Consider the following 27,009-nt stretch of genomic DNA (forward strand, 5'->3'; position numbering starts at 1 on the left):
TTTCATTAAAGGTGGAAAATCAGTATAATACCTGACATTTCTGTTTAACTTAAAAAGATTTCATGTAGTAACTAATGTACCTTGATTATTGGGGGATACAAGCAGCTGATTAGTCTAAAATTATTGGAAACTTTTGACAGTTATTTTGAGTTTTTTCTCTCTTTTTTTTTAGTGATTCCAAATGATATTTCAAGTAATGCTGCAATTTTAGGAGGACAGCCGCCAAATGTGACAAGCAATTCTGGAATTCTGGGAGTCCAAAGACCAAATGTATCAAGTAATTCTGAAATTCTTGGGGTCCGGCCATCTAATGTTTCCAGTAGTTCTGGGATTATTGCAGCCCAACCACCAAATATTCTAAATAACTCTGGAATATTGGGAATACAGCCACCCAGTGTGTCAAATAGTTCTGGACTTTTGGGAGTGCTACCCCCAAATATACCTAACAATTCTGGACTTGTAGGAGTACAGCCACCAAATGTTCCAAATACTTCTGGACTTCTGGGAACACAGCCACCAGCTGGACCTCAAAACTTACCCCCCTTGAGTATCCCTAATCAAAGGATGCCCACAATACCAATGTTAGACATTCGTCCAGGACTAATACCACAGGCACCTGGGCCAAGATTCCCTTTAATACAGCCTGGAATTCCACCCCAACGGGGAATCCCACCCCCATCGGTACTTGATTCAGCTCTTCATCCACCACCCCGTGGACCTTTTCCTCCAGGAGATATTTTTAGTCAACCAGAAAGACCTTTTTTACCTCCTGGAAGACAAAGCGTAGACAATGTTACTAACCCAGAAAAAAGGATACCACTTGGGAATGATAACATTCAACAGGAAGGAGATAGAGATTACCGGTTTCCTCCTATAGAAACCAGGGAAAGCATTAGTAGACCTCCCCCTGTGGATGTTAGAGATGTGGTTGGGCGGCCTATAGATCCAAGAGAAGGTCCTGGACGGCCTCCACTAGATGGTAGGGATCATTTTGGAAGACCTCCTGTAGATATAAGAGAGAATCTTGTGAGGCCAGGTATAGATCATCTTGGTCGAAGAGACCACTTTGGCTTTAATCCAGAGAAGCCCTGGGGGCATAGAGGAGATTTTGATGAGAGAGAGCATCGGGTTCTACCAGTCTATAGTGGTCCAAAAGGCTTACATGAAGAAAGAGGTAGATTTCGGTCTGGAAACTATCGATTTGATCCTAGAAGTGGTCCTTGGAACCGAGGATTTGGACAAGAAGTTCACAGAGATTTTGATGACCGCAGAAGACCCTGGGAGAGGCAAAGGGATAGGGATGACAGAGATTTTGATTTCTGCAGAGAAATGAATGGAAATCGTCTTGGACGAGACAGAATTCAAAACACTTGGGTTCCCCCTCCTCATGCTCGAGTTTTTGATTATTTTGAAGGGGCCACTTCTCAACGAAAAGGTGATAATGTGCCTCAGGTTAATGGTGAAAATACAGAGAGACATGCTCAGCCACCACCTATACCAGTACAGAATGATCCTGAACTTTATGAAAAACTGACATCTTCAAATGACATAAACAAGGAGAAGAGTGACACAGTTGCTGATGTAGAAAGTGAACCAGTGGTAGAAAGCACAGAAACTGAGGGGACATAATCATCACTCAGTAGGTAAAAGATACCTTTTGTAAAGTTGTCATCTCTCTGTAATAGATAATGGCTGACTGGACCATAGTTGTTCACTTTTGTCTGCCAGAATTAAGTTAATCTGATGTTCATGTTCACCTTTCTCTTAAAATAATTGTACAACTGACTTGTATAGACATTGTTCTTAATATGAACATGGTAGGTAAACTTTTTTTTTATTTTTTCTGATAAAATATAAATGTTGGCCCCAGATTCTTTTAACGTCAAGGAAATGAATAACAGCTTGTCAGAGACTTCCTATGGAAGAAAGAATTTTTTAGATAACTATCATTAGGTTGGATATGGTAATAGATATATTTCAGAATAGCAAGTGGTGGTATATCTTATCCATATCTTTAGGCTGCTGCAGAATTTTAAGGTTATAGATAAAGCTGTGATATTTTATGCAAAGACTGGCTCTAGGTATTTGAGGAGCACAATACAGAGATTTTAAAAAGTGATTTTGTAAAATCTACACTATGGTCTCTGTTTCTCCAAAGTAAGTGTTTGTGATTTGTTCCTCATACTGCAGTGAGTAAAAAAGAAACAAGAAAACAACAACATAAATATTAAAGTACGTTTCAATGTTGGGTGAATTTTGTTTTTAGATGCCAATAAAACTTATTTGTTTGATAACAGTGTTCTAGGAATTGTATTTTTTTAACCTATAAATTCTTAAAACCTTGAATTATTATTAGCATGTGCTTATTTTTTGCAAAAGCTTTCTATCATAACAACAATGAACTATGTGGTGGAAAAAGCATGTACTTTGATATAAAAATCATGCAGCCTCCTCAGTATGTGTATAATATCTGTGTATGTTTATTGTGGAAGTCATGTAGTTTTTTTCTGTTTCTCTGTATGTCCATCTTCATGCACATACAGAGAAAATAGAAAGTTGAAAAAGTTTAGATAATAAAATATTCTTTTAAATCTGGTAGAATATTGGAGAAATCTGGCTAATTAACATGGGTTATAGTTAAAGCTCTTAGTCTTGATGAAGGTAAAATAAGAGATATTATAAAGAGATACATTGGTAGTTTCGCAGTTCTATTTTTAATATAGGTAAGCATGAAGCCAGAGTTAGCATGGAGCCAAATTTCACATAACTACTTGCATTGCTTTGTTTCACACTATATTTGCTATTCTGCATAGATAGTACTGACACTAAAGTACTCACTGGTCACGTGCCTGAAGTTAATTTCTTAATTGCACAAAATGTGTAGTGGTGCCGGTGGACTTAAAGACATTAATATGTATACCAGGAACATAATACCCATCATGTGTTTTGTAGGGCTCTGGGTAACACTGTAGCCACCAAGGTAAACTGAGTAGGAAAAAAAGTGGGGGTTGGCTTCCTGTTTGTTTTTGCTTTTGCTTTTAATTTTTATTTGCTGTTTGTTCTCTTTTAGGTTTTACTTATATACACAGATATAAAACCATTGGTGTTTTTTAGTTTCTAATGGAAGGCTTTTATTTGGTTCTATGAGTAGTCATTTTGTTTCCAGTGCCTTACCAGCAATTCATCATTTGCTCTGTTTATCTAAAATTTCTAAGCAAAGATAGCTCCAAAAAATGATAGAACACACCAGACATTTAAAATTGGATTGGTCTTGCCTCCCTCTGATGACCTAGAGAGCTATAAGAACTTTAAGGTTCCTGGTCAAAAATGAAAGACTTCTTACAAGTTCTGAACAGAGATAGTACAGTATTTATTTTGTTATTTAGAAAAGTAAAGAGTAAAAATATTTCAATGGTATTTACTTCCAAGGTAATTCAATTCAATCAATAATTTGAGTTGGTTTCAGCTCTTTTTTCCTTAGGGTAATGAGGAAAAACTATTACATGGGTACAAAGTTTTAATGTTCAGGAAATATTGGCCTTGCCCTTAAGGAAATTATATTGGCTGAGATTTCTCTCAAACTAGTTTAGTTGTGTTTACCATTATTAAAATTAAGTGACAGTCACTTGGATTAAGTAGCGATAAAAAGCATGAGACTTTCTAGTGATTTTTGATGCCAAGCTGCTTATCACTGTTGGGCCTTCATGTGTATACTTGAAAAAAAAAAATGTACAAGCATTGCACTGGTTTGAAGATTCTAGTGGTGAAAGTTACCTAACCAGTTATCAGTACCGTATCTAGAAACCAATCTTGGAAATGTGTGATGACACTCTTTTAAAATAGTTAAAAGAAATTATCATGTGCTTGTTCTTTGTCCTTGTTTTTTGTTGTATAGAATTTAAGTGAAAGGAGATTATCCTCATTCGGAATTTTCAAAACTCATAATTGCATTTGCCATTTTTTAAATGATGGAGAGAAAAGTTAATTATCTTACTTTGATAAATTTGGCATAGGACCTATCACATTTTTTATGCTTTTGATCACAATTCTGTCACTAGAATACTAGCAATTAGAAATGTGCAAGGAGTAACCTAACCACTTTAATACACTGGTTTGAAGTGTTGCAGTGATATCTAGACACTAAATCACGTAGTGTTTTAATTTGTGACATGTTAGAATGATATGCCTTTCTGCAGTATTAGCGAACAGAACCACTGATTCTTAAATTTTTATCTGTATTTAAACATTTCATTAAACATTAGCTTGTGTTCTTAGCGTAAATGCATACACTGATAGAAACTTACTTTACAGCAGAGTAATCTGCATCATATGTTCCTTTATTTTAATTTTATTTCAATAAAGGGTAGACAAATAATTTGAAAGTATTGGAAGATGAAAATACTAGAAGTGTGAAATTACTTAAAACTCTGGAAGTAACTCCATATAATATTTAATAGATAAAAGTGCATTCATTATTTAAGCTATTGCATTCTTACCAGACCAGTTCCTTTTGTCCTGAGAGTTTAGTTTCTTCATTAAATTTATTTGCCATTTTTCACTCATATAAAAGATTATAGTTTAAGGAACCACACATTTAGGGTTGTTTGGGGATTAGGGGACGTTTTGTAAATTTAAAAAGGAGAAGTCATCTTTTTAATTTGAAAAAGTGCTTTTTAAATAAACACTGTATTTCGTGGGATATAAGGTGCCATGGATTGTAAGAAACACCATTCAGAAATAGAAAATGCTGCTAATATGGCATGCTAGTGATTATAGATACATTCCTAATTCAGAGATAAATGTAAAGTTTCTTAGTGTCAAATAAATACAGTATTTATTATTGAAATGGACTTTCAGTTTAGTGAGAATATATGAACATTACTGTTACTCAGTTAATTTGAATAAATTTTCTACCAGTCTAAACATTTTTTTTTTTTTTTTTTTTTGAGATGGAGTCTCGCTCTGTCGCCCAGGCTGGAGTGCAGTGGCGTGATCTCCGCTCACTGCAAGCTCCGCCTCCCAGGTTCAGGCCATTCTCTTGCCTCAGCCTCCCAAGTAGCTGGGACTACAGGCACCTGCCACCACGCCCCGGCTAATTTTTTTTGTATTTTTAGTAGAGACAGGGTTTCACCGTGTAGGTCAGGATGGTCTCGATCTCCTGACCTCGTGATCTGCCCACCGCAGCCTCCCAAAGTGCTGGGATTACAGGTGTGAACCACCGCCACCCATCCCAGTCTAAACTTTCATACACACACACACATATCACCTCAAGTGATTTAGAGAATATTTTTTGTTTTTCCTCATTATTATGTCTAATATATATGATATCTAATAAGCTTTAGATATCTAGTAAGCTTTCTGTTCTGTGTATATATATTAGATATCTAACAAATATATATCTAACAGATTATATATATAATATATATTTATATATGAGATGGGCACAACCTTTAATGAACAAGAAGATTCTAATATTAAAACTTTGTTATACCTTATGTGCCTTCATCATCATTACTTTATTGGGAGCTATATTAATAAAATACTTGGCTTTTAACTTACAAAGAAAACTTTAACATATTTCTCTTTAAAAATATTTTACTTACATAATATATAGAAAGGCAAGTATCTTTATATTCATTTTTAAATAAAGCAAAATAAAGGTCTAAATTATTTTAAGTAGTCATGGCGTGACAGAATTATAAATCTTAATATTGTTCATGCTGTGGTTTTATATATGATATCTTTCAAACTTAACAAATTGTAGATACTGAAAATTTATTACTTCTGAGGAGAAATATTGATTATTATAATTTTTAATGGAAGATTTATAAACAAGGTATCTTGATATCCAGCAAAACTTTCTAAAACTAGAACTTAAAATTAAGGGCCCAGATTGTTTTTTTTTTTGGTGGAAAGGCATACTTTAAATATGGGCACATAAATATTGAAAGCAATTTGAGATGTCCTCTCTCTCTGGTCCTCAGGCAGGAAATGTGTAACAGAAGCACCTGTGGAGCTCTCTGAAAATGTTTTGGTGGGGGTATGGGGAGTAGAGGGTGGTCACCACAAACTTACTAATACAGAATCTCCTGAGGGTGATAAATATATATATAAAATATATGCATACATGCACCTTCCTGTGTATATATGGTTTTTTAAATTCCCACATACCACCATTTTAGATATATTAAAATATGTACATCTTTATTATACCATACACTTGAGATTCTTAACATTTTTAAAAATCCAAATATTTTAGTTACATGAAATTATGTTTAGTGTTTCAACAAAGCATACAGTTAACTGTGGCAGTTGGTGTTGAAGGATGATTCAAAAGTAGAGAAGTCAGTTATCACAGCCTAAATTTAAGCATTAATCTAAAGATGAGTTATAGGAAGAAAGGGATGGCAGGAAGCATATGAGATGGTTTTGTAGGGAAGTATTTTTTTTTACGCAAGTGGAAAAAAAAAGGTATTCCATTTTTTAATGGAATACCTCAAGGAAAATTTACTTGATACATGTAATTAAATGTTTTGATTATAGAAAGAATCTCTTTGGAACAATATTGTAGGTGTTCAGGGTCTAGAAGCAATGTTATTAGTAAGACTACTTAGATATGCATGTCAAAACTAATGCAAATCAGTGAATTATTTGGGCATGAGCTTTGCTTAGGCATTTTTCATCCCCTCCACTTAAGTTCCTCCTTTTTCATCAGGCTCTGTTACTCCCATATGTACACTTAGAATGACTCGGGCTTCTTGTTCTAAAGTTTATTCAAGACACAGAACAATATTCTAAGTAATTTGTAAAATATATATTGTATATCAAGGGATAGAATTGTGCTAACGGGCTAATTTCATATTGTATGGGAGACATTAGATGCCTCAGTTATTGAGGGTGTTTTTGCGTGGAGCTCAATAGATAGTTTAAGTATATTGTATTTGAATAGCAATGGTGGAAATATAGCACCTGGTTGTCCTGTGTTCGTTCCCTACCCTCTCCCCCGACTTCCATCCCCACCCCTGTGGGCAGCCATCATTGTTTTGTTTTATTTTTCTGCCTTTCTCAGAATTAGCCTCCAAATCCTTCTCATAGAGCACTCCAGGCTCCTTTTTGACCCCATCATTCCAGGCAAGGACCATCAATTGGATTTGTTGTTTGCATTGAAAGTCATTTGCTGCCCCTTCACTAAGTGATTATTTCTGACATCATTTCTAGCATTTAATTACCTCAAGTCTATGAAATAAGCTTTCTGTTCTGTAAATGACCAGTTGAGGAAGAAAACTAAGAGGAATGGAAAGACTTAACATTATTGGAACACTTTTAAAAATAGCACAAATTTTATTGCCCTTGGGTTTTTAAAACTGCCTTTAACAGTAGCTGGATGTGTGGCTTTGGACAAGTTACTGAGCCTTTAAACATCGTTTGTTATTAGCTAATCTGAAGGGCTAAATTTTTATTATTAAAGATAATATTAGCTAATACTAAATGGACACATGCTCTGTGACAGGAACTGGAATAATTGTATTACCTGCACAATATAATCCTTACGACAGTCCTATAAGGTAGTTATTACTTCACTATTTTTCTGAAGAGAGACCCAAGACACAGATTTAAGTTACTTTGCAGACTCACTGTAGTGAAGATTTAAACACTGTGTACCAGATTCAAAAATTAGTTTGTACCATCAGAGAAAGTACCTGACATGATAGAGACTTACCAGATATTAGGCAATGTATATGCAGAAAAACGTAACCCAACCAGCCACATGTTTACAGCCACAGTTAACCACTAAATTGTTTTCATTGTTAGAAACATGTAGCGGGCTATCTCCCTTTCCTATAGCTAAATAATTGTTTGATTTTCTTAGATCTCCCTTCCTTCTTTTTCTTTTCTCTTTTTCTTTTTCTTTTTTGTTTTCTTTCTTGAGATGGGATCTCGCTGTGTCATCCAGGCTGGAGTGCAGTGGTGCGATCATAGCTCACTGCAGCCTTGAACTCTTCCTGGGCTCAAGTGATCCCTTCTGCCTCTGCTTCCGCCTCCACCTCCCAACATGCTGGGATTATAGGTGTGAGCCCCTATAGGCACCTGGCCCCTATTTGCATGATTTTTTTTTTCTTAAGGTTATACCATGGCATATTTTTAAATTTCTTAATAACTGGCTATTTTGGAGGCAGGCATTTATGTTAAGATTTCTTTTTGAATACACTTTTTCCTGCAAATTAAATAAAATTTAAAACTGCTTATATCTTTTAAAATGCTTTGTAAAGCAGAGCCAGTGATTGCTTACAAATTTATATTTTAGGATTTGGTTTTGGCAGCTTCTTTCCAAAATTTAACATTTATACACTGCATGTATAACTAAAACTTAGTACCATTTTCTTGTGCATAAAACTCCTATTTTAGGAATATTCCATGGCTTGAATTAAACAAAATGTGTAAAGTTATTTTTACACGTAGTAAGCATTTAGTGCTAGTGTTTACTCACCACTTCCATTCATATGAAGAGTTTAGAAACTAGTCTTTGTCCTTAGTGGCAGTGGATAATTTACAGTTCTTTTACCTTATTAGAATATATAACCTGATTTCGTTTTTTTTTTTTTTCAAGTCTTCTATTCAGGTCACTAAACTTTATATTCATATAAGGTTTAATCCACAGCATGTCATGATGCTGGCCTTTGATAACTTTTTTCAAGAGTCCTTGGACAGATGACTCTGACCATTGTGGCCATATTCTTACCTAATCCACACATTGGAGAACGTGTTTATCAAGTTTATGAGTTATATTTCCACTAATCTTCGTAAAAGTAATTATCTTGCTTATTATTACATGAAATGTTCTTGCACGTGAACAAGCATTTTTTAATAATGAGTCTGTTTATTACTGAACTAAGTTTATACGTTAGCGAGGGTTTCAGTAAAATAAAATTTGTGTTAAATAATCTTCAGAAGTGTAAAGGATAACTGCTATTTAAGAGGTGGTATTCTGTGGTGATAAAAATTGCTTTAGGGTTGCATTTATATCGTTGCGGTCATACCAAGGGTCAGGATATAGGTTTTTAGTTGGCAAAACCATCAAGGACTCCATTTAGAAGGGTATTTTTAATAAAGTATTGAATATTTTAATTACAGCCTTCTGTTTTCATATATTTTTGCTAGCAAAATAGTCTTTGACCATAGGTTTAATGCACTCTAACTACAAGGAGAGAAGGGTTTTGAGGGTGGAGAGACTTGAACCTGTAGTGTGGCAGGCATTCTACAAAATATATTTTCAGAAATACCCTATGTGGTAGGCTTTGTTATCTTTTCTTTACAAGAGGCGAACTCAAAAGATGCCTATGGTTGGTTACACAGCTCTTGATTTGCATAGGTATTTGAACCCAGGTTTTGCTGACTTCAATGCTTTACCTTAAAAGATGCTTTTTTAGAATGGTAGATTTTAATAGATGGTCTTTGTAATTAGTTTCCTGGGCCTCCTGTAACAACATAGAAGAAAATGGGTAACGTAACATTTATTCTCTCACAATTCCAGAGGCCAGAAGTCCAAAATCAAGGTGTCAGCAGGGCGATGCTCTCTGAAGGCTCTAGAGGAGAATCCTTCCTTACCTCTTCCAAACTTGTGGCAGTTCTCAGCAATCCTTGGTGTTCTTGGCTTGTAGATGCATCACTCCAATATCTGCCTCCATCACCCCCCAGCTGTCTTTCCTCATATGTTTTTGCATCATCTTACCTCTGCGCATGTCTGTGTTCAAGTTTTCTTCTGCTTATGAGGACATCAGTTATATTCATTTAGGAGCCTACCCTATTCCAGTGTGATCTCATCTTAATTACATCTACCATGACCTTATTTCCAAATAAGGTTACATTTTCAGACATGGTAGTTAAGACTTCTAACGTATATTTTTGGGGTTGAGAGGACACAATTCAGTTGATAACAGCTATGACAAAATTGGGTAAATTGACGAACATCTTAAAAAAAACACAGTGGAAGAGGCAGGCACACTGTAGAGTGACAAAATACATCTTTATAGAAATTCCATGTTAAAATTATTTTGTGTTATAATAATCAAATTTAAATACCTAATACATATATTACCATTAAACAGGATAGTCAGCACTACCTAGTTTTTTAGCTGAATTTGTAATGTCCGTATGTTTATGTTTCTTTAGTAATACTTGAACTAAAGGAATTTGCAAAGAAAACCCAATAATATTAGTATTACATAAAAAACAGTTACTGTGTATTTTTCTTCCATCAAGAAATAATGCTGACTTTTAAAGGTGGAGAAATTTTTAGACTTCAGTAAACATAGCTACCCTGAAAATGTGCACTGTTGTATCTTTTCGCTTCTGTATGTCAGTGCTTTGAAAGAATGGACAATGTTATCATTTTGTTTTGTCTGCTTATTAAAATTTTCTCCCTAGTGTAATGTGACTATCATTTTGCCATTTCAGTGTCATATTAGAAATGGTTGTTTTATTTACCAAATAACCAATTGGTTCAATATTTTGTATATTATTAGAAGTTTAATACTTTTTAAAATTTTCTCATAGTATTAACTAGCAAAATCTATTTGATTAAGTAAAAAACAGCTTTGGGTCTGACTGAAATCCAACTTATATAAGTATATAGGTCCTTACTAAGTAGGTGACTTTTAACAAGGACCCCAAAAGTTTGTGTTTTTTTTGTTTTTTGTTTTTTTTTTTTTTGAGATGGTCTCGCTCTGTCTCCCAGGCTGGAGTGCAATGGCGTGATCTCGGTTCACTGCAACCTCCGCCTCCTGGGTTCAAGCAGTTCTTCTGCCTCAGCTTCCCAAGTAGCTGGGACTACAGGTGCGTGCCACCATGTCCCACTAATTTTTGTATTTTTAGTAGGGATGAAGTTTCACCATATTGGCCAGGCTGGTCTCGAACTCCTGACCTTGTGATCCGCCCACCTCAGCCTCCCAAAGTACTGGGATTATAGGTGTGAGCTACCGCGCCCGGCCCCCTATAACCTATATAGAAATCTGAATGGAGAATTCTGGTTTTTGTTTTGTTTTTGAAGTGCACCAAAGCAATTAAAACACTGCTTGGCACGTGGAACTGTATAGGTATTCACTGTTGCTTTGTCAGTAATGGCTAATGGAGACTGGGACATCTAAGTCAGTGTTGTAGATTAATTGCGATCAATTAAGGAATTATTTTTGCAAATTTGAGTATACAACCCAAAGTTTGGGGAAAAAGAGTTGTATAGCTCTGTCTCCAAAGCCTCAACTTTTTGAGCTCTGTTTGTGTTTCTGGTCCTTAGTACCAACCTTTAAACACAGCTGTTTAATTCACTAGGCTATTGGCATGCTTCCTGTTGTCCCAGATGGTGGGTCTGTCATGGAGAGATGACTGTGATCTAATTTCAGGAAAAATGATTAGAAAGTTTTCTTCCTTTCATTAATTGTCTAAATATGTCGAGATAGTAATAATTTACTGGTTAAAGACAGTGTAGCTGATTTTCTTATTCAATTAAGTAGGAAAGTTTTAAGAGTAGATTTTTTCCATGGGACTTGAAAGAGGCCGATTGTTTTGAAATGGAAAAAAGAGTTAGATATCTTTTTCCCATGAATATGTTCATGATAAAAAAAGTTATCACTGAAATAAATTAACCATTTCCTTAAATTGTGTCTGACTCAGTCCATTGTATGAAACACCATATTTAGACAATTTTTAGATTGTTGTTGTTCCCCATATGATACAGAGAATTTGAAAAGCATATTTAAAGCCATTTTATCCCAAAGTCTGTCGAATAAAATTTGAGACCTTAAAAGAAATATCTATTTGGGGAGAGAAATGAACTTACTTAACTAGCACTGATAGCAAAATCTGTGCGGTTATGGAATGTAGGGATTCTAGATATGTATATTCTAATTCTGGAATCTAGTCATTCATAATAGCCGGTTTAGGAAAACAGTAGGGATCTTGGCCCCAGTGGGAACCACGAGCAGCACAACAGTGATACTTATCTGAACTTTTAAATGTAAAGCAGTCATTTAATTTCTTATCAGAGCTTAAAAATGTAACAGGTGGACTTTTTAGGGGATAATATTGTTGCCCTCACATTTCTCTTAATAGTAGAGTGTGTGTGTTAATGGATGAAGGAGAAATTCTGATGCGGGGGAGGGTTCATTACAAGTTATAGAAATAATTTTGTCCCAACCAACCTCTTTAGCTGTGTTAGTATTGTAGTTATCCTGTGACTGTAAACACGAGTATGACCTTAGTTTTTTTCTAAGCCACCAAACATCAGATGGAAGTGATTTTTTAAGAGGATATATAGGAATAGTGTAGCTATATCTTGCACAGTCATGATATCTGCATTCAGATAATTGAATGAGGCTAACACTTTGTGGTTAGTCATTAAGTCCTTTCAGGTATTTTGTGGGTTTTTTTTGCTTTTCCAGAGGAATACTTTGCTACTTTTCCCTTTGTTCTAAGCAGTTACGATAGCTCTTCATTCCTTTTTGTGGCTTCAAGTGGTTGGTGACCTGGTGGAAAAAGAAAGTAATTATGCAACACTGCCTTTTGTCTAGTTGGTTGTAAAATACCTGCCTAGGCACACTGAACAAGAGCATCTATTCCAGCTGGGAATGGGTGAGCAGGGTTAATTTTTTTTTTTTTTTTTGAGGTGGAGTCTCATACTGTCGCCCAGGCTGGAGTGCAGTGGTGCAATCTTGGCTCACTGTGACCTCCGCCTCCCAGGTTCAAGAGATTCTTTTGCCTCAGCCTGTTGAGTAGCTGGGATTACAAGCGTGCACCACCATGCCCAGCTAATTTTTGTATTTTTAGTAGAGACGGAGTTTCAGCATGTTGGCCAGGCTGATCTCGAACTCCTGACCTCAAGTGATCTGCCTACCTCGGTCTCCCAAAGTGCTGGGATTACAGATGTGAGCCACCATGCCTGGCCTGAGCCAGGTTAATTTTTCATGATAAGGACTTTTAATTGCTCAGTGAGTAATCTGACTTTACTTTTGTTTCTCTCTTGGCTATTTACATTTTTAGGTTAACATTTTGAATTTATAATATTTCTAATATTATAATTTTCTAATCTAATATTTCTATTATAATTTTCTAATATTCTAATATAGCTCATAGTTGGAAATACATGTGTGTGTAGACACATACACGTATATGCATGCGTGCATATGCGTATTCTATACTTTATCCTTAAAAGAACCTTCAAGTAAGCCTTGTAGATTTTCTTTTGATCTTTTTTTTTTTTTATTATGGTACCTTGAGTATTCTCTCAGGAATTAGACAACTTAAAACCAGTATCATCTTTCTCTGCATAAGTCTCACATCTGTTTACCAAATTCTTAGCATTTAGGTTTTTTTTTTTTTTTTTTAACTTATGTATGCATATATTTTATTCTGAATTTATGCCTGTGTCGTAAGTTTTGTTTCTTCAGTTTCTTCTGGGATATTTTTTTTTTCTGTGCAGCCACAGAACAATTGTGGTTTAGGAATAATTTCTTTCCAGCGAGGATCATCTCCATGTAGCCGAGGGAGCTCACATACAAATGAATCTGACCATGAGCTCTGAAAGGACAGTGGCTAGCACATCTTGGGTGTTTGATTCACCTGGATGTGCTCAGTGACCAGAGAATTTACATCTAAACCTTGAGTTCAGCATTACTCCCTGTGTATTTAAACATGTTCAGGGAGAATTCAGCATTCTTTTTGGGCTACCAACCGTGTGTCTAGCCCACTGTTTGGCCTGGGCACACCTACCAACTCCACCCTGTAATGTCAAAATGGTACACATTGTTTCTATAAAGTGACATCTTTCGGATAACTTGGGGATCTTTTTGTATATGCCTACCTTTAATGGCCTGGGCATTCTCACAAGTGTTCTTGAGTGAACATGACAACTTGAACCTCTTGATTTGCATGGTTTTGTGGCATTTTCCGGATCAAGAGACTATCAAACCATTTTCACCTCAGTCCACTTACAGGGAGAGCAAGAACTGGATCGTTGAAGACTGATACGTTTTCTCATCAGGAACAACTCAGTCTTCATTAGTATAATGACATCTGGGCAGGGTGGTGGCTCATGCCTGTAATCCCAGGACTTTGGGAGGCTGAAGTGGGCAGATCAGTTGAGCTTAAGAGTTTGAGGCCAGCCTGGGCAACATGACGAAACCCCATCTCTACAAAAAATATAAAAATTAGCCAGTCATGGTAGTGTGCACCTGTAGTGCCAACTACTCGGGAGGCTGAGGTGGGAGGATCACTTGAGCCCAGGAAGTTGAGCCTGCATTGAGCCATGTTTGTGCCACTACACTCTAGCCTAGGCAACAGAGGGAGACCCTGTCTCAATAAATAAAATACAGAATAATGATATCTGTAAATTCTCCAGTAACCAGAGATTAATACTAAATGTATACTCAGGGTAGAGGAGAGTAAGCAAGAGAACCACCTATAATTTTCAAAGCAGTAATATTACTGAGAGCTGGCTGAAGAATATACTAACCTTCAGTCATTTTTGAGGATTCGTATTCTGATTTATTATAGCCTAATAGTGCTCTTTCAAATTAGTACCCAGTGCTCTTAGTCGCTTGGGTACTGTGGTTCATTTTGTGGATTTGCTTTAGCTACTTTGTTTAGACCAGCTGCCAAAAGTTAATTGAGACTGTACAAGGCTTCCGAGAGCAGATGTACTCATGGCTGAGAGTGGTACAGCAGTGGACAGGCATGTGTCCGCTATTGGTCTTTGACCTTTTTAAGCAAGGAGAAACCTTTCTTCTGTTGTGCTTTTTTGTGACTTTTGGTTTGTTAACCACTATTCTAAACTCCTTTATATCATACTGATGAATGCAAAGTGAGGTGCTTTTTTTCAGTGAGTCAGTGTGCATGTTCAGGATTGATTCATTGGAATAAAAATAACGTTCGGCTAATTGTATATTACGAGTACATAGAGGGACATGTTAAACAGAAGGTTTCTTGGGGTGATTTTTTTAAAAACCCAAAATTTTAAACATCAAGTATTTTATCTCGTTAGGGAATTAAGCCCAGGAAAGAAAAACCGCTAGGTTATTCCTACCCATACAGCCTGATGCACACCCTTGGGCCCTCTTTAATACTACACCTTATTGAGTAAATGACAATGCGTAGCACTCTCAATACCCTCGTGCCACCCTAATGATTGCTCTACCCTTCTGCTTTCAAAAGACAGTACAATCTGTAATTTACCTCTGTAACAGGACTATTGAGACCCTAACACCTTTGTTTCTGGGTTTCCCAAATCCTTCTGTTCTTAGTTTTCGTTTGTAATTAAGAATCTTTCAAGCCCCAAAGGACAGACTCACATACTTCCTTTCCCACAACTTGAACGATAGAAAAAACCTTGAGCCTGGGGAAAGTTAACATTGTAATGTCAGTATTGGAACTTGCCTTCTTGTGCTACCACACTCTAGTTTTTGTCTAGATCCTTGAAAAAAAAAAAAAAAAAGTAAAAGGTGCATCAACATTTCTCTCCCTCTCTCAAGAGACACATGCTCTGTCTCACAGCTGTGGCATATACCATTAATCTATCCCAGGACTCTACTGCTTACCCAATATTTTTCACATTTCTCCAGGCAGCCACTGTAAGTCACAGTTTTAGCATTAGATCTGAAACCTATTCTTCATCCCTGGTCATGGAGCAGTTTACCACATAAAATTGTATGCCTTTATTAACAGTTGTTAATGTTAGTTTGCAGTGTCTTCTTAGTTTGTACTACACAATTTAGTACTTAGGATGATTTGTGAATTGTTACATGTTACTGCCCCTTGATTAACACCATACCAATACCATTCTTTGTCTTCACTTGCCTTGAGATGCAAAATCACATCTTGCACAATTTAATCATTCACATGTTTATGTTCCTGAGTTAGTATTTTTAATCAGAGAGGAATACAGGTAACATTTATTAGCTCTACATTTTATAGATGTCATAATGCCCTAATGATATTTTAGCCTTCTTTTTACCTCTGTATAGGGAAAGGAATCCTTAATGGAGTTGTTAAATGGAATAACTACAACTTTTGCCAATTGTTTTAGGTTTGACGTTGTCAAAATTGTTTTAAATCATTGTTAAAAACATACTAATACATGGCCTTTGAACCCAGTTAATTTTTTTCAGATGTTAAAACTTTATTTATAAAAAAATGTTAAAGGGGCAATTTATTTTTATTGAACTGCTTTGAAGGAAGAAATTTTATAAGGGAACAGAATTGAAGTCAGAAAAAGAAAAGAACTCATACATTTGTGTTATTTCCAAAAGAAAACAAAACTAATGAGAACCCAGTAAAAAGACTGTTTTAGAAAAGCACAAGCATTGTTTACCACCTTAATATATCCAGATTCTTTTTGAAATCAAGTTTTCGTGTTTATGAAATAATGGGCCCAGAGATGAATATCCAATGTAATCCAAATATATTAGACTAAAGTATCCTGTGAACATGGAAATCAATGCATATGGCCTTTCTGACTGTTTAATATTGAGCACTTTCAAAGATTGGATCCATATTGTTAAGAAATGTAAAAACAGCCTGGGCACAGCGGCTAACACCTGTAATCCTAACACTTTGAGAGGCCAAGGCAGGCAGATCACTTGAGGCCAGGAGTTCAAGACTAGGTTAGGCAACATAGTGAGACCCTGTCTCTACTAAAAGCAACTTTAAAATTAGAATTAGTCAGGAGTGGTAGTGTGCACCTATAGTACCAGCTGTTTGGGAGGCTGAGGTGGGAGGATTGCTTAAGCACAGGAGTTCAAGGCTGCAGTGAGCTGTGATGGCACCACTGGGCTCCAGCCTGGGTGACAGAGTGAGACCCTGTCTCAAAACACAACAAAATAAAACATAAGAACAGTCTCATAAATATTTTCACTTTGGAACTTGACCCAGTCAGTGAGTTCAAACCTAGTATTTTCAATTAATTGAAGTGTCTAGTATAATAAAATCTGATTTGCTTAATGTTGGCTCTGAAGTAATTTGACTTAATAACTTGTAACAATAAATACAGAGTTGTTTTTCTGTCTATAGCTTAAGAAGTGAGCTGGGTATTGAAAGTCTTAGATTTGCTAACTATAATTGAATTATTTGTGTCTAGACTGCTCTTTGGCATGTTTCCAAATCATTTTTGTTTCCTTTGGGAGAATAGAGACATAACAGCTGTAGAGATGACCATGATTGCTGTGTGAACATGTTTGCCTTCAGTAAATGTGTTTGCCTACTTGGATATAGGCCTGCATATTATTTTTGCAGTCAGATTTTGGGTAAAGCTCATGGACTTTTTCTAAAATGCTCCCTATCTTAGACCATCAAATGAGGCGTCAAGTATGCAGGTCAAGTTGCAGTTAGAGATACATTTGAATGATGTTGCCCACATTGGTCTTTGGAATATGAAATCCTTTTTTTTTTTGTCCTTTCATTAGTACATGTAGTAGATCTGAAAGAGAATTCAGCTTGAATTTTCTCTGTTTGGAAGAGAATTGGTAATGTATCCAAAGCACTTCTCTTTTCATACTCAAGTTAACTTCAAATGGTTGTAGAGCCTACAGGGATTTTATTTAGCCATAGTGAAACTGATTATGACCAACAGTTGGCTTCTAATAAAAAATGTTATATTTTTGAAAATGTGCAGATTTTGAGGTTTATCACAGGTGAGAATCTGTCATATCTGAGATTGTTGTTTCAGCATATTTTAGAGTGATACTCATGTTGAAATGCATTAGATCTCTTAAAGAAAATTGCTAAGTGCAAATTCAGTTCTGTGAGCTGCACATAAAGGTGCTTCAGTCACTTTGTGATTGTAGGAAAAAGAGAACTTTCTAGGGCACGGTTTTATAGTTTTATATCTTTGGAGGTTTTTGTTTTGTTGTTACTGTTTTTAATGATTCCGCTCTGTCACCCAGGCTGGAGTGCAGTGGTACAATCATAGCTTGCTTCAGCCTTGAACTCCTGGGCTCAAGTGATCCTCCCACCTCAGCCTCTCAAGTAGCTGGGATTACAGATGGTGGCCACTGTGCCGGCTGGGAGATATTTAAAGACATAAGTTTCTCTGCAGATCACTTTCCTTGTTAATAATGCTGACAGATGCTAGGAGTTGTTATCTTACATCTGGTCTCTTCACTTTTATGAGTGCCATGGAACTCATAAGCTGTATTGTGAGCAAGTGTATTTTCAACCTTCTCAGGAAGTTTAAGATTGTTAAAACAGATTTTTAAGAAGTAAAGACTGTATTTAGAAGATAAAGTTGAAGGGAGATTCAATTAGTTACAACATCTTTGGATCAGTTGTTTCTTACAGTGTGCAGTAATTAAGCTTTCAGGACACAAGGTACAAATACTAGTATTTCCTATACCGAGCACAGATAATAATATGGACTCATCTCCAGCAGTATAGGAAAGTTCATGTGACAGTTTTTCAAAGATAATGCCTAATTTTAAACACCAGATTATTTTTGTGTCTTAAAAATCAAAGTGTTGATTGTAATGGATAGGGTTTGGGATAAATAAAATATAGAAGCCTTCCTATTGAAGACTTTACAAAATTATGATCAAATTGTATACTCTGGTTAAAAAAAGATAAATTCAATTTCTGACCTTAAAACTCTTGTTTGGGCAAACAAAAAGGTGGGTCCTCTTAGGGTCAGAACACTTTTCAGGATGACCCCATTTCTTAAGTTGTTGGAAATAATATTTTGATAAGGTCCTTCAGTTCCTTCTTCATGCCTCAGGTTCCTTTTGTGTACTGTTTTCTGGAGAGCCCATAAAGAGATGAGACATACACTTGCCCTTTAAGTCTAGGAGGAGGAAAAGTATTTCTGATACCCAGTTTTACCTTCCCGTAGGTGAATTTCACCAAGTTATTTCAAAACTTTTCTACTCGCCACAACACATGCCACCTTTACCATCTTACTCCCCTCCCAGCAGAGAAACTTGCCTCTTTTCCTTAGGTAACTAGTAGATGGGACTATAGTAATTTGTTTCAGTAACCTCTCAGCTCATTTAAATAATCTGGTCTCTGCCTCAAGACCAGTGGTTCTCAACTAGAGTTGATTTTGCTTTTTCTCTGCCCAGGGGACAGTTAGCAGTTTTTGGAGACACTTTCTGGTTATCACAACTTGGTGTGGGTTACTGCTAGCATCCAGTGAATATTAGAGATTAGGGTGCTGCTAAATATTCTACAGCGCATAGGGCGGCACCACCCCATAACAAAGAACTGTCCCCAAATGTCCAGAGTGCCCAGGCTGGGAAACCTTGCTCTAGTTTTAGACGTATCACGCTGTAGGTCCTAAGCAAATTTTTCATTATCCTGGTTCACTCAGAACACTGCTTCATCAAATATCTTCTCTTTCCTGTATTTTTTTATTTTTTATTTTTTTTTAGATGGAGTTTCACTCTTGTTGCCCAGGTTGGAGTGCAATGGTGCATCTCAGTTCACCGCAACCTCCGCCTCCCAGGTTCAAGTGATTCTCCTGCCTCAGCCTCCTAAGTAGCTGAGATTACAGGCATGCGCCACCACGCCTGGCTAATTTTGTATTTTTAGTAGAGACGGGGTTTCTGCATGTTGGTCAGGCTGGTCTGGAACTCCCAACCTCAGGTGATCCACCTGCCTCCGCCTTCCAAAGTGCTGGGATTACAGGCGTGAGCCACCGCGCCCAGCCTTCCTGTATTTTTTTTTTTAACCTCTCCCTCTTCACTGACACCAGGTGTTCCTATTAATGTGGTCAAATCTCTCACTTGTAAAAAAGGAATAAAACCTCTCTCTTTTCTAGTTACTGGTCTGTTCTTTTGTAGAATGACCTTTGGGAAGAGTTCATTTATCTCAGTCTCTTCATCTTTTATTCCTTAGTGCACTGTCGTTGACTTTTGACCCCACCAATCCATTGAAATTTCTTTCCAAAGTCACCAGTGGTCTGTTGACCAAATCTAGCAGCCATTTTCATTGCTTATCTTACTTGATAGCACCACAGATTTAATGTTAGTGACTACTTTCTTGAAACTACTCCCTTGACTTTGCAGACCACTCTCCTGTGCCCATCATCAGTGTTTCTTCTTTGAATTCTACAACTTCCCATGTGGTTCCATCTATTCACACGTGTTCATGCCCACATGAGCTCACTTAGGACCAGCACACCAGTGAGTACACCACTGATACTCAGGTCTGCCTGACTTTCTATCTAGATACCTTATAAGTATCTCAAGCTTAATCTCTATATTTTCTCTTCCTAATTCCCACCAAAAATGTTTTCTCTTTTCCCAATGGTTGATATTCCCATTCTTTCCATCTCCCAAGTTAGAGACTAGGAAACTATTCTCTTTTGCTCTCATAACATCCCTTAGTAACAAAGTGGTTAGGATTTTTTACTCACTAAACATAACTGAAATTTGCATTTCCATTGCCTTTGCCTTAGTTCAGTCCTTTTTTTGGGGGGGGGGGACGGAATTTTGCTCTTGTTGCCCAGGCTAGAGTGCAGTGGCATGATCTTGGCTCACTGCAACCTTCACCTTCCAGTTTAAAACGATTCTCCTGCCTTAGCCTCCCAAGTAGCTGGGATTACAGGTGCATGCCACCATGCCCAGCTAATTTTTGTATTTTTAGTAGAGATGGGGTTTCACCATGTTGGCCAGGCTGGTCTTGAACTCCTGACCTCGTGATCTGCCCACCTTGGCCTCCCAAAGTGTTGGATTACAGGCCTGAGCCACCACGCTCGGCCTTGATTCAGTCCTTCGTTGACAGTTCCAGTGGCTTCAAAACTACCTTCCAGGCTCAACACTGACAAACACAACTTCTGCAATGCTTACCAGAGTAATTTTTCCAGAATTTTCCTAGGTAAAGAGAGAGCATAGCATCTGGAGCTACGTTGCCAGAGTTTCAATTGAGGGCAAATCATTTTTCTTTTCGGTGCTTCAGAATTCTCAGTGGGAATGAACATGTTAGTACCAATGTTATAAGGTTGATGTAGAGTTAAGTGACTGAGTACATGTAAAGCTCTTGGAACAGTTTCTGGGTAAATAATGTTAGCTGCTATTAGTTTATACGATCATTAATGTTGTAATACACATCTGAACACATGTACCAAAAGTTCTTCATTTCTGTGATAACCTACCAAATAAAATTTAAACTGCTTATTCTGACTTGCTGGCCTCATCATGAGCTAACTCCGTTTACTTTTCCAGTTTCTTCTCTGATCTCTGCTGTAAATACCATGTGTTTCAGCAATTTGATACTCTTAGCAGTTCCTCCAGAGTGCTTTTACTGCTTGACTGTTTCTTCTCTCTGAAATGCTGTCCTCATCTCCACCGTGGAGACTCCTACTTGTTGACCTGTTTGCTTTTTTTATTTTAAACAAATGAAGTCTTTGAGGACAGAGATCTTATTAATGCTTATAATGTCTGACTCATAGAACACATTTAGTAAAAATTTGTTGAAAGCATAAATGAACATTTAAAAAACGAGAAGAGACTGGGCACAGTACACTCCCAGCACTTTGGGAGGCTGAGGTAGGAAGATTGCTTGAGCCCAGGAGGTCGAGACCAGCCTGAGCAACAACGTAAGACTCCATCTCTACAAAAAACCTAAAAATATTAGCCAGGTATGGTGGTGTGCGCCAGTGGTTCCAGCTACTTGGGAAGGTGAGGTAGGCAGATCGCTTGAAGATGAGTTGAGCCCAGGAGGTCAAGGCTTCAGCGAGCTGTGTTCACGCCTCTGCACTCCAGCCTAGGCGACAAAACGAGACCCTGTTTTGTTTTGTTTTTTTTTTTTTTTTTTGAGACAGAGTCTCGTTCTGTTGCCCAAGCTGGAGTGCAGTGGTATGATCTCACCTGACTGCAACCTCCGCCTCAGTACCAAGTAGCTGGGACCACAGGTGCTTGCCACCATGCCTGGCTAATTTTTTTTTTCTTTTTTTCTTTGAAGACGGGGTTTCACCATGTTGGCCAGACTGGTCTTGAACTCCTGACCCCAGATGATCCACCTGTCTTGGCCTCCCGAAGTGCCGGGATTACAGGCGTGAGCCACTGCACCCAGCCAAGACCCTGTCTTCAAAACAAAACCTAGAAGAATCAAACCACTGAAATCTGGAAAAATTAGTTATTTGCTACACAAAGCCTTGCACCAGCAACTTCAGCATCACTTGGAAGCTTATGATGCTCAGAATCTTAGGTTCCATCCCAGAGTCAACCGAATCAGGATCTGCATTTTTGAAAGATGCTCAAGTGATTCATAGGTGTGTTAAAATTTAGTTGTAGTTCATTTATCTTTTCCCCAACAAACACGGGTTTTCATATATTTGAAGTCTTATTTTTGATGTTACTATAGATTAAAAGAATTTTGTAAATAAGCTTAGTGACAAAAGTAAAACAAATTTAAAAATAGCAGTTAAACTGAATAATGATTTTGTTTCCTCGTAAGACAACAGTTAGCAGAAGCCATACGTACAGTTGTTTCTGAAGGCGAGATCATTTTTTAACTAGAGCTGCTCCATGGTGTATTTAAGAGTTTTATTTGATACCATCTCTGGTAATATTAGAGCCTTGACAGCATGTCTCATATGAATATTTTTGTTTTGCTTATAGATTGAATTTCATGAAATGTTGAGGTGGAAGTCTGTGGATTAGGACTGAGGGAATACCTTCTTTGATTCTTTCTGATTTTTTGACAGGCTTCCCTAAGTTTGTCCTAGGCCTCACTCTACCTTAGCAGAAACTGGCAATGTGCCCATTAGGAGAGAATAGAATTTAGTAAAATGTGAAAGGTTTTTAAAAAGTGTCATTGATAAATAAGATGAAAAGATTGGAAACCATCAAAGCTTTATTACTTAAAAGTTAACATAGGCACTATGTTCAGCTCAAGTACCTTAAGAGGTGTGTCTTCCGTGCTTACACATCAACATACAGAGGTTAATGTTGTTATATGGCACAACTTTTGTGTAGTAAATATTTCAGTCACAGTATTAAAGTTTCTATTAAAATATTTCTAAAAATATGGGAAATGTGATATTTTAAATTAATGGGCCTGAAAAAAAATAGCTTAAAGTTAAATGTTTTTATTGGATTATAAGAGTTCCAAGTTTCTTTCTAGATTATTTGAAATAGTTTACAAAATGCTATTTTAAACAGACTTTCAACCCATTTCAAAACTCAAATATAGATGCCTGAGGGTTGAGAGAGAAAGAGAGTGTGTTACCACATGTTTATCATTGGAATGTAGAAACAAATTAATACTCAATTCAGCAAATACTTATTGAAGAATATATATATTTCAGATGCCTTGATAGATAAAAATTGGTGACAGTAGGTAATTGAGAAAGATATTATGGTATTGACAGAACACAGTTCCTGCCTTCAAGGAGTTTACCTTTTAGTGAGAAACAGCCAGTAAACTATTTCAATATAAGGTATGAATTGCTGTAACAGATGGGTACGTAAGATACAGCTAGAACATAGAGAAAGGATGCTAGTTGCTAGATTTTCATTAGAAGATGCATTTTTGTTTCAGCAAATTAACTTCCTAAGTCTCAATATCCTCATCTATAAAACTAGAAATAAAAAGTACCTGGAAGACTCATTTTGAGGGTCAAATGAAAATACATGTGCAGTGCTTAGTACAATACATAAAACAGACTGCATAATAAATGTTGACTGCTGCTAATACTTAGTGGCCATTACTTAGGGAATCTTTCCTTCTGTCTTTGTGATTTCTGCTTCCCTTTCTCTCTTCCTTCCTTCTTTCTTTATTTTATTTTATTTTTAATATTCGTTGCCCTAGTCCATGGATTTGAAGGAAACATTGCTAAAATCATGGAGGTCAAATTTAGGTTTCTTTGGACATTTCTTTTCTCCTGTTGTCTCTTCCCTGCCCACCCAACATGAATAACCCTAGTCTCCTCTTTAACTTTTGAAAGTTTCCTGAACAGTAATGGTAGGGTCCTTTTACAGCATGATGTCACGTGTTATTCAAGACTTGTACTGTCCAGTATGGTAGCCTTTAGTCACATATTGCTATTTAAATTTATAAAAAATTAAAAATTCAGTTCCTCAGTCACACCAGTCACACTTAAATGCTCAACAGCCACATTAGCTAGTGCCTACCAAATTGAGCAGCACAAATACAGAACATTTCCAGGAAGTCCTGTTTTATAGCGTTACTCTAGAAGGGCAATTGCTGATAATATAGGCTGTTTACCTTAATTAAAATTATATGATTCAGAATTCTCTGTCCCAAACTATATTTAAAATTTTTTTTTTGTAATTCTCACTTCTGGTTAGTTTCCATTAAGGAGTTACCATGCTTGACAATGCTGATTCTTATTTTTATAAATATAAAATCTACATTGGTATTTCAATTTGTGTTTTAAGACTTATTAAAATGTCTTGGGGTGTTTTTTTCAAATATAATTCAGTGAAGTTTTCAGACTCTTTTAAGTCACATCTTTAAAATGCTATTTCTGATTAAAGATAACGTAACATAATGTTGCGATAAATATGTATTCTGCTCTACAATAAATATATAGACTGGTTTACTCCCTTCTTTCTTCTTCAGTCTTTTATGTATTATATTTGCCTTTTCTGAGCAACTCAGCTTGCTTTTTCCAAATACAGACAGTATTCAGTTAGGGTGTTTCATACACCAGCTGCCATTTACATCTATGTTATTACCTATGGCAGACACCTACACATGCTGACAGACAATTTTAAGTCAGTCAGTCCATCCTTAAGATTACCAGAAGACCAGAAAGATTATCTACTGACTGCTGCTGGGCAGATTTTACACTGAGTTTGAAGTGTTCAGTTATATATAACATTCTGGATCAGTTCGTCAAGAACTCATCCATAATTCTTCCTGGAAGTGTCCTCATGTGTAGCTGTCAGGATCTTTCCAGAGAGACTTTTTAAAAAATTCTGTAACCCTAAAAATGATGTTTGCTACTTTTTTATTTGTTGCAATATAAACACTTACTATTTACAGATAATATAAGTAAATACTGAGTTCCTTTTCTTACTATGAACTATGTTATTGCCATGTTGACCTGTTGAGTTCACTGTATACTTTATGAAGCCATATTCTCAACAATATATCAGATATCAGTGATCTTTAGTAATTAGTCTTTTATTCTGAAAGATTGGGCACCAGATCAGAGTTGAAGAGAAAGTGAATAAGCCTTTAATGTTTTAACAATATCTTGGAGTTTGAAAACACCATAGAGATCACTGGCTGTATTTTTTAGAAAAGAAAAAATTTAAAAGAAATTGTGACTTATAGTCATGGGCCTACGTAGCAGTTTTCTTTTTTAATGTATACTTTATTCCATATAAGTTGGTATATAATTAAATGTTTACAGTTTACACATCTGTATAGAAATGCAGTGAACAAATTTGAATTCAGAGAGACTCAAAGAGGGCCAGTTACTTCATGTCTCATTGTCTCAGTTTTTTTTTTTTTAATGTAAAATGGGCCAATTATTGTGTTGAGCTTAAGTGTTTGTTTTGAAGACCTAAAGAGTAATAATGCATGGTACTAACACATGCCATAGCATGGTTGAATCTTGACGATACTGTGCTAAGTAAAAGAAGCCAGACACAGGCCAGACGCGGTGGCTCACGCCTGTAATCCCAGCACTTTGGGAGGCCGAGGTGGGTGGATCACTTGAGGTCAGGAGTTTGGGACCAGCCTGACCAACATGGTGGAACCCTGTCTCTACTAAAACTACAAAAAAATTAGCTGGGCGTGGTGGTGTGCTCCTGTAATCCCGGCTATTTGGGAGGCTGAAACAGGAGAATCGCTTGAACTCAGGAGGCAGAGGTTGCAGTGAGCTGAGATCGTGCCATTGCACTGCAGCCTGGGCGACAAGAGCGAAACTCCATCACACACACACGCACACACACACACAAAATCCAGACACAAAAGATCACATATTATGATTTATTTATATGAAATGTCCAGAAAAGCCAAGTCAGTAGAGACAGAAAATAGATAAGTGGTTACCAGCGGCTTAGGGGTGAGGGGGTGGGAAAGAGTGGAGAGTGACTGCTGATGGGTACAGTTCCCTTTCAGCATGATGAAAATGTTCTGAAATTCGTGGTGGTGGTGGTGGTGGTGGTTATACATCTTTGTCAATATACTTAGAACTACTGAGTTGTACACTTGATAAAGGTGAAATTTATCATATGCGAATTGATACCTCACTAAGAAAAAACGCAGTAATGCATGTAAAGTACTTAGCAGGTACCTGTTACATAATAAGCTTTTTTTTTGGGGGGGGGGGGATGGAGTCTCGTTCTGTCACCCAGGCTGGAATGTGGTGGCACAATCTCAGCTCACTGCAATCTCCGCCTCCCAGGTTCAAACAATCCTCCTGCCTCAGCCTCCCAAGTAGTTGGGACTAGGCATGTGCCACCGTGCCCGGCTAATTTTTGTATTTTTAGTAGAGACAGGCTTTCACCATGTTGGCCAGGCTGTCTCAATAAGCTGTCTTTATAAAGATTTTTGGCTACAGTTATTAGGAACCATTTGTGAATTTTAAGAAAAGAATGCAGAAAAACTAGGAAGTATAGGCTGGGCGGGGTGGCTCATGCCTGTAATCCCAGCAGTTTGGGAGGCCGAGGCGGGTGGATCACCTAAGGTCAGGAGTTCGAGACCAGCCTGGCCATCATGGTGAAACCCCATCTCTACTACAGATACAAAAATTAGCTGGGCATGGTGGCGGGCGCCTTATAATCCCAGCTACTCGGGAGAGTGAGGCAGAAGAATCGCTTGAACCCGGGAGTCGGAGGTTGTGGTGACCTGAGATCGCACCATTGCGCTCCAGCCTGGGAAACAGGAGTAAGACTCAGTCTCAAAAAAAAAAGAAAAACTGGAAAGTATAATATTTAGTATTGTGTTTTATTTTACTACCTGAAATACAAATAATTTAACCACTAATGGCATATTTTAATTACTTTTTCAGCAGTAGAATGTAAAAAAGATATTTACTAACACTAGTTTCCAAAT

The 27,009-nt window shown here is 37.0% G+C and overlaps 1 protein-coding gene across 18 annotated transcripts in view; it reads left to right on the forward strand.

Annotated features, from left to right (window-relative positions):
• Positions 1 to 27,009, forward strand: part of SCAF8 (SR-related CTD associated factor 8) — a 229,923-nt gene that overhangs the window by 98,206 nt on the left and 104,708 nt on the right. For 10 of the 18 annotated variants that reach the window (XR_010140387.1, XR_010140388.1, XR_010140383.1 and 7 more), the window contains one exon: positions 173 to 1,643. Coding sequence is in view for 11 of the 18 variants with exons in the window: in XM_063725069.1 (XP_063581139.1) it covers positions 173 to 1,629 (1,457 nt within the window). In the remaining 7 variants the exon portion in view is untranslated. Of the gene's footprint in view, positions 1 to 172; positions 2,295 to 21,936; positions 22,247 to 27,009 lie in introns of those variants that run through there. The other 8 variants (XM_024248032.3, XM_063725068.1, XM_054558363.2 and 5 more) reach the window with 2 other exon arrangements.

Source organism: Pongo abelii, chromosome 5 (assembly GCF_028885655.2).
Source record: "Pongo abelii isolate AG06213 chromosome 5, NHGRI_mPonAbe1-v2.0_pri, whole genome shotgun sequence".
NCBI classification, from domain to species: domain Eukaryota; kingdom Metazoa; phylum Chordata; class Mammalia; order Primates; family Hominidae; genus Pongo; species Pongo abelii.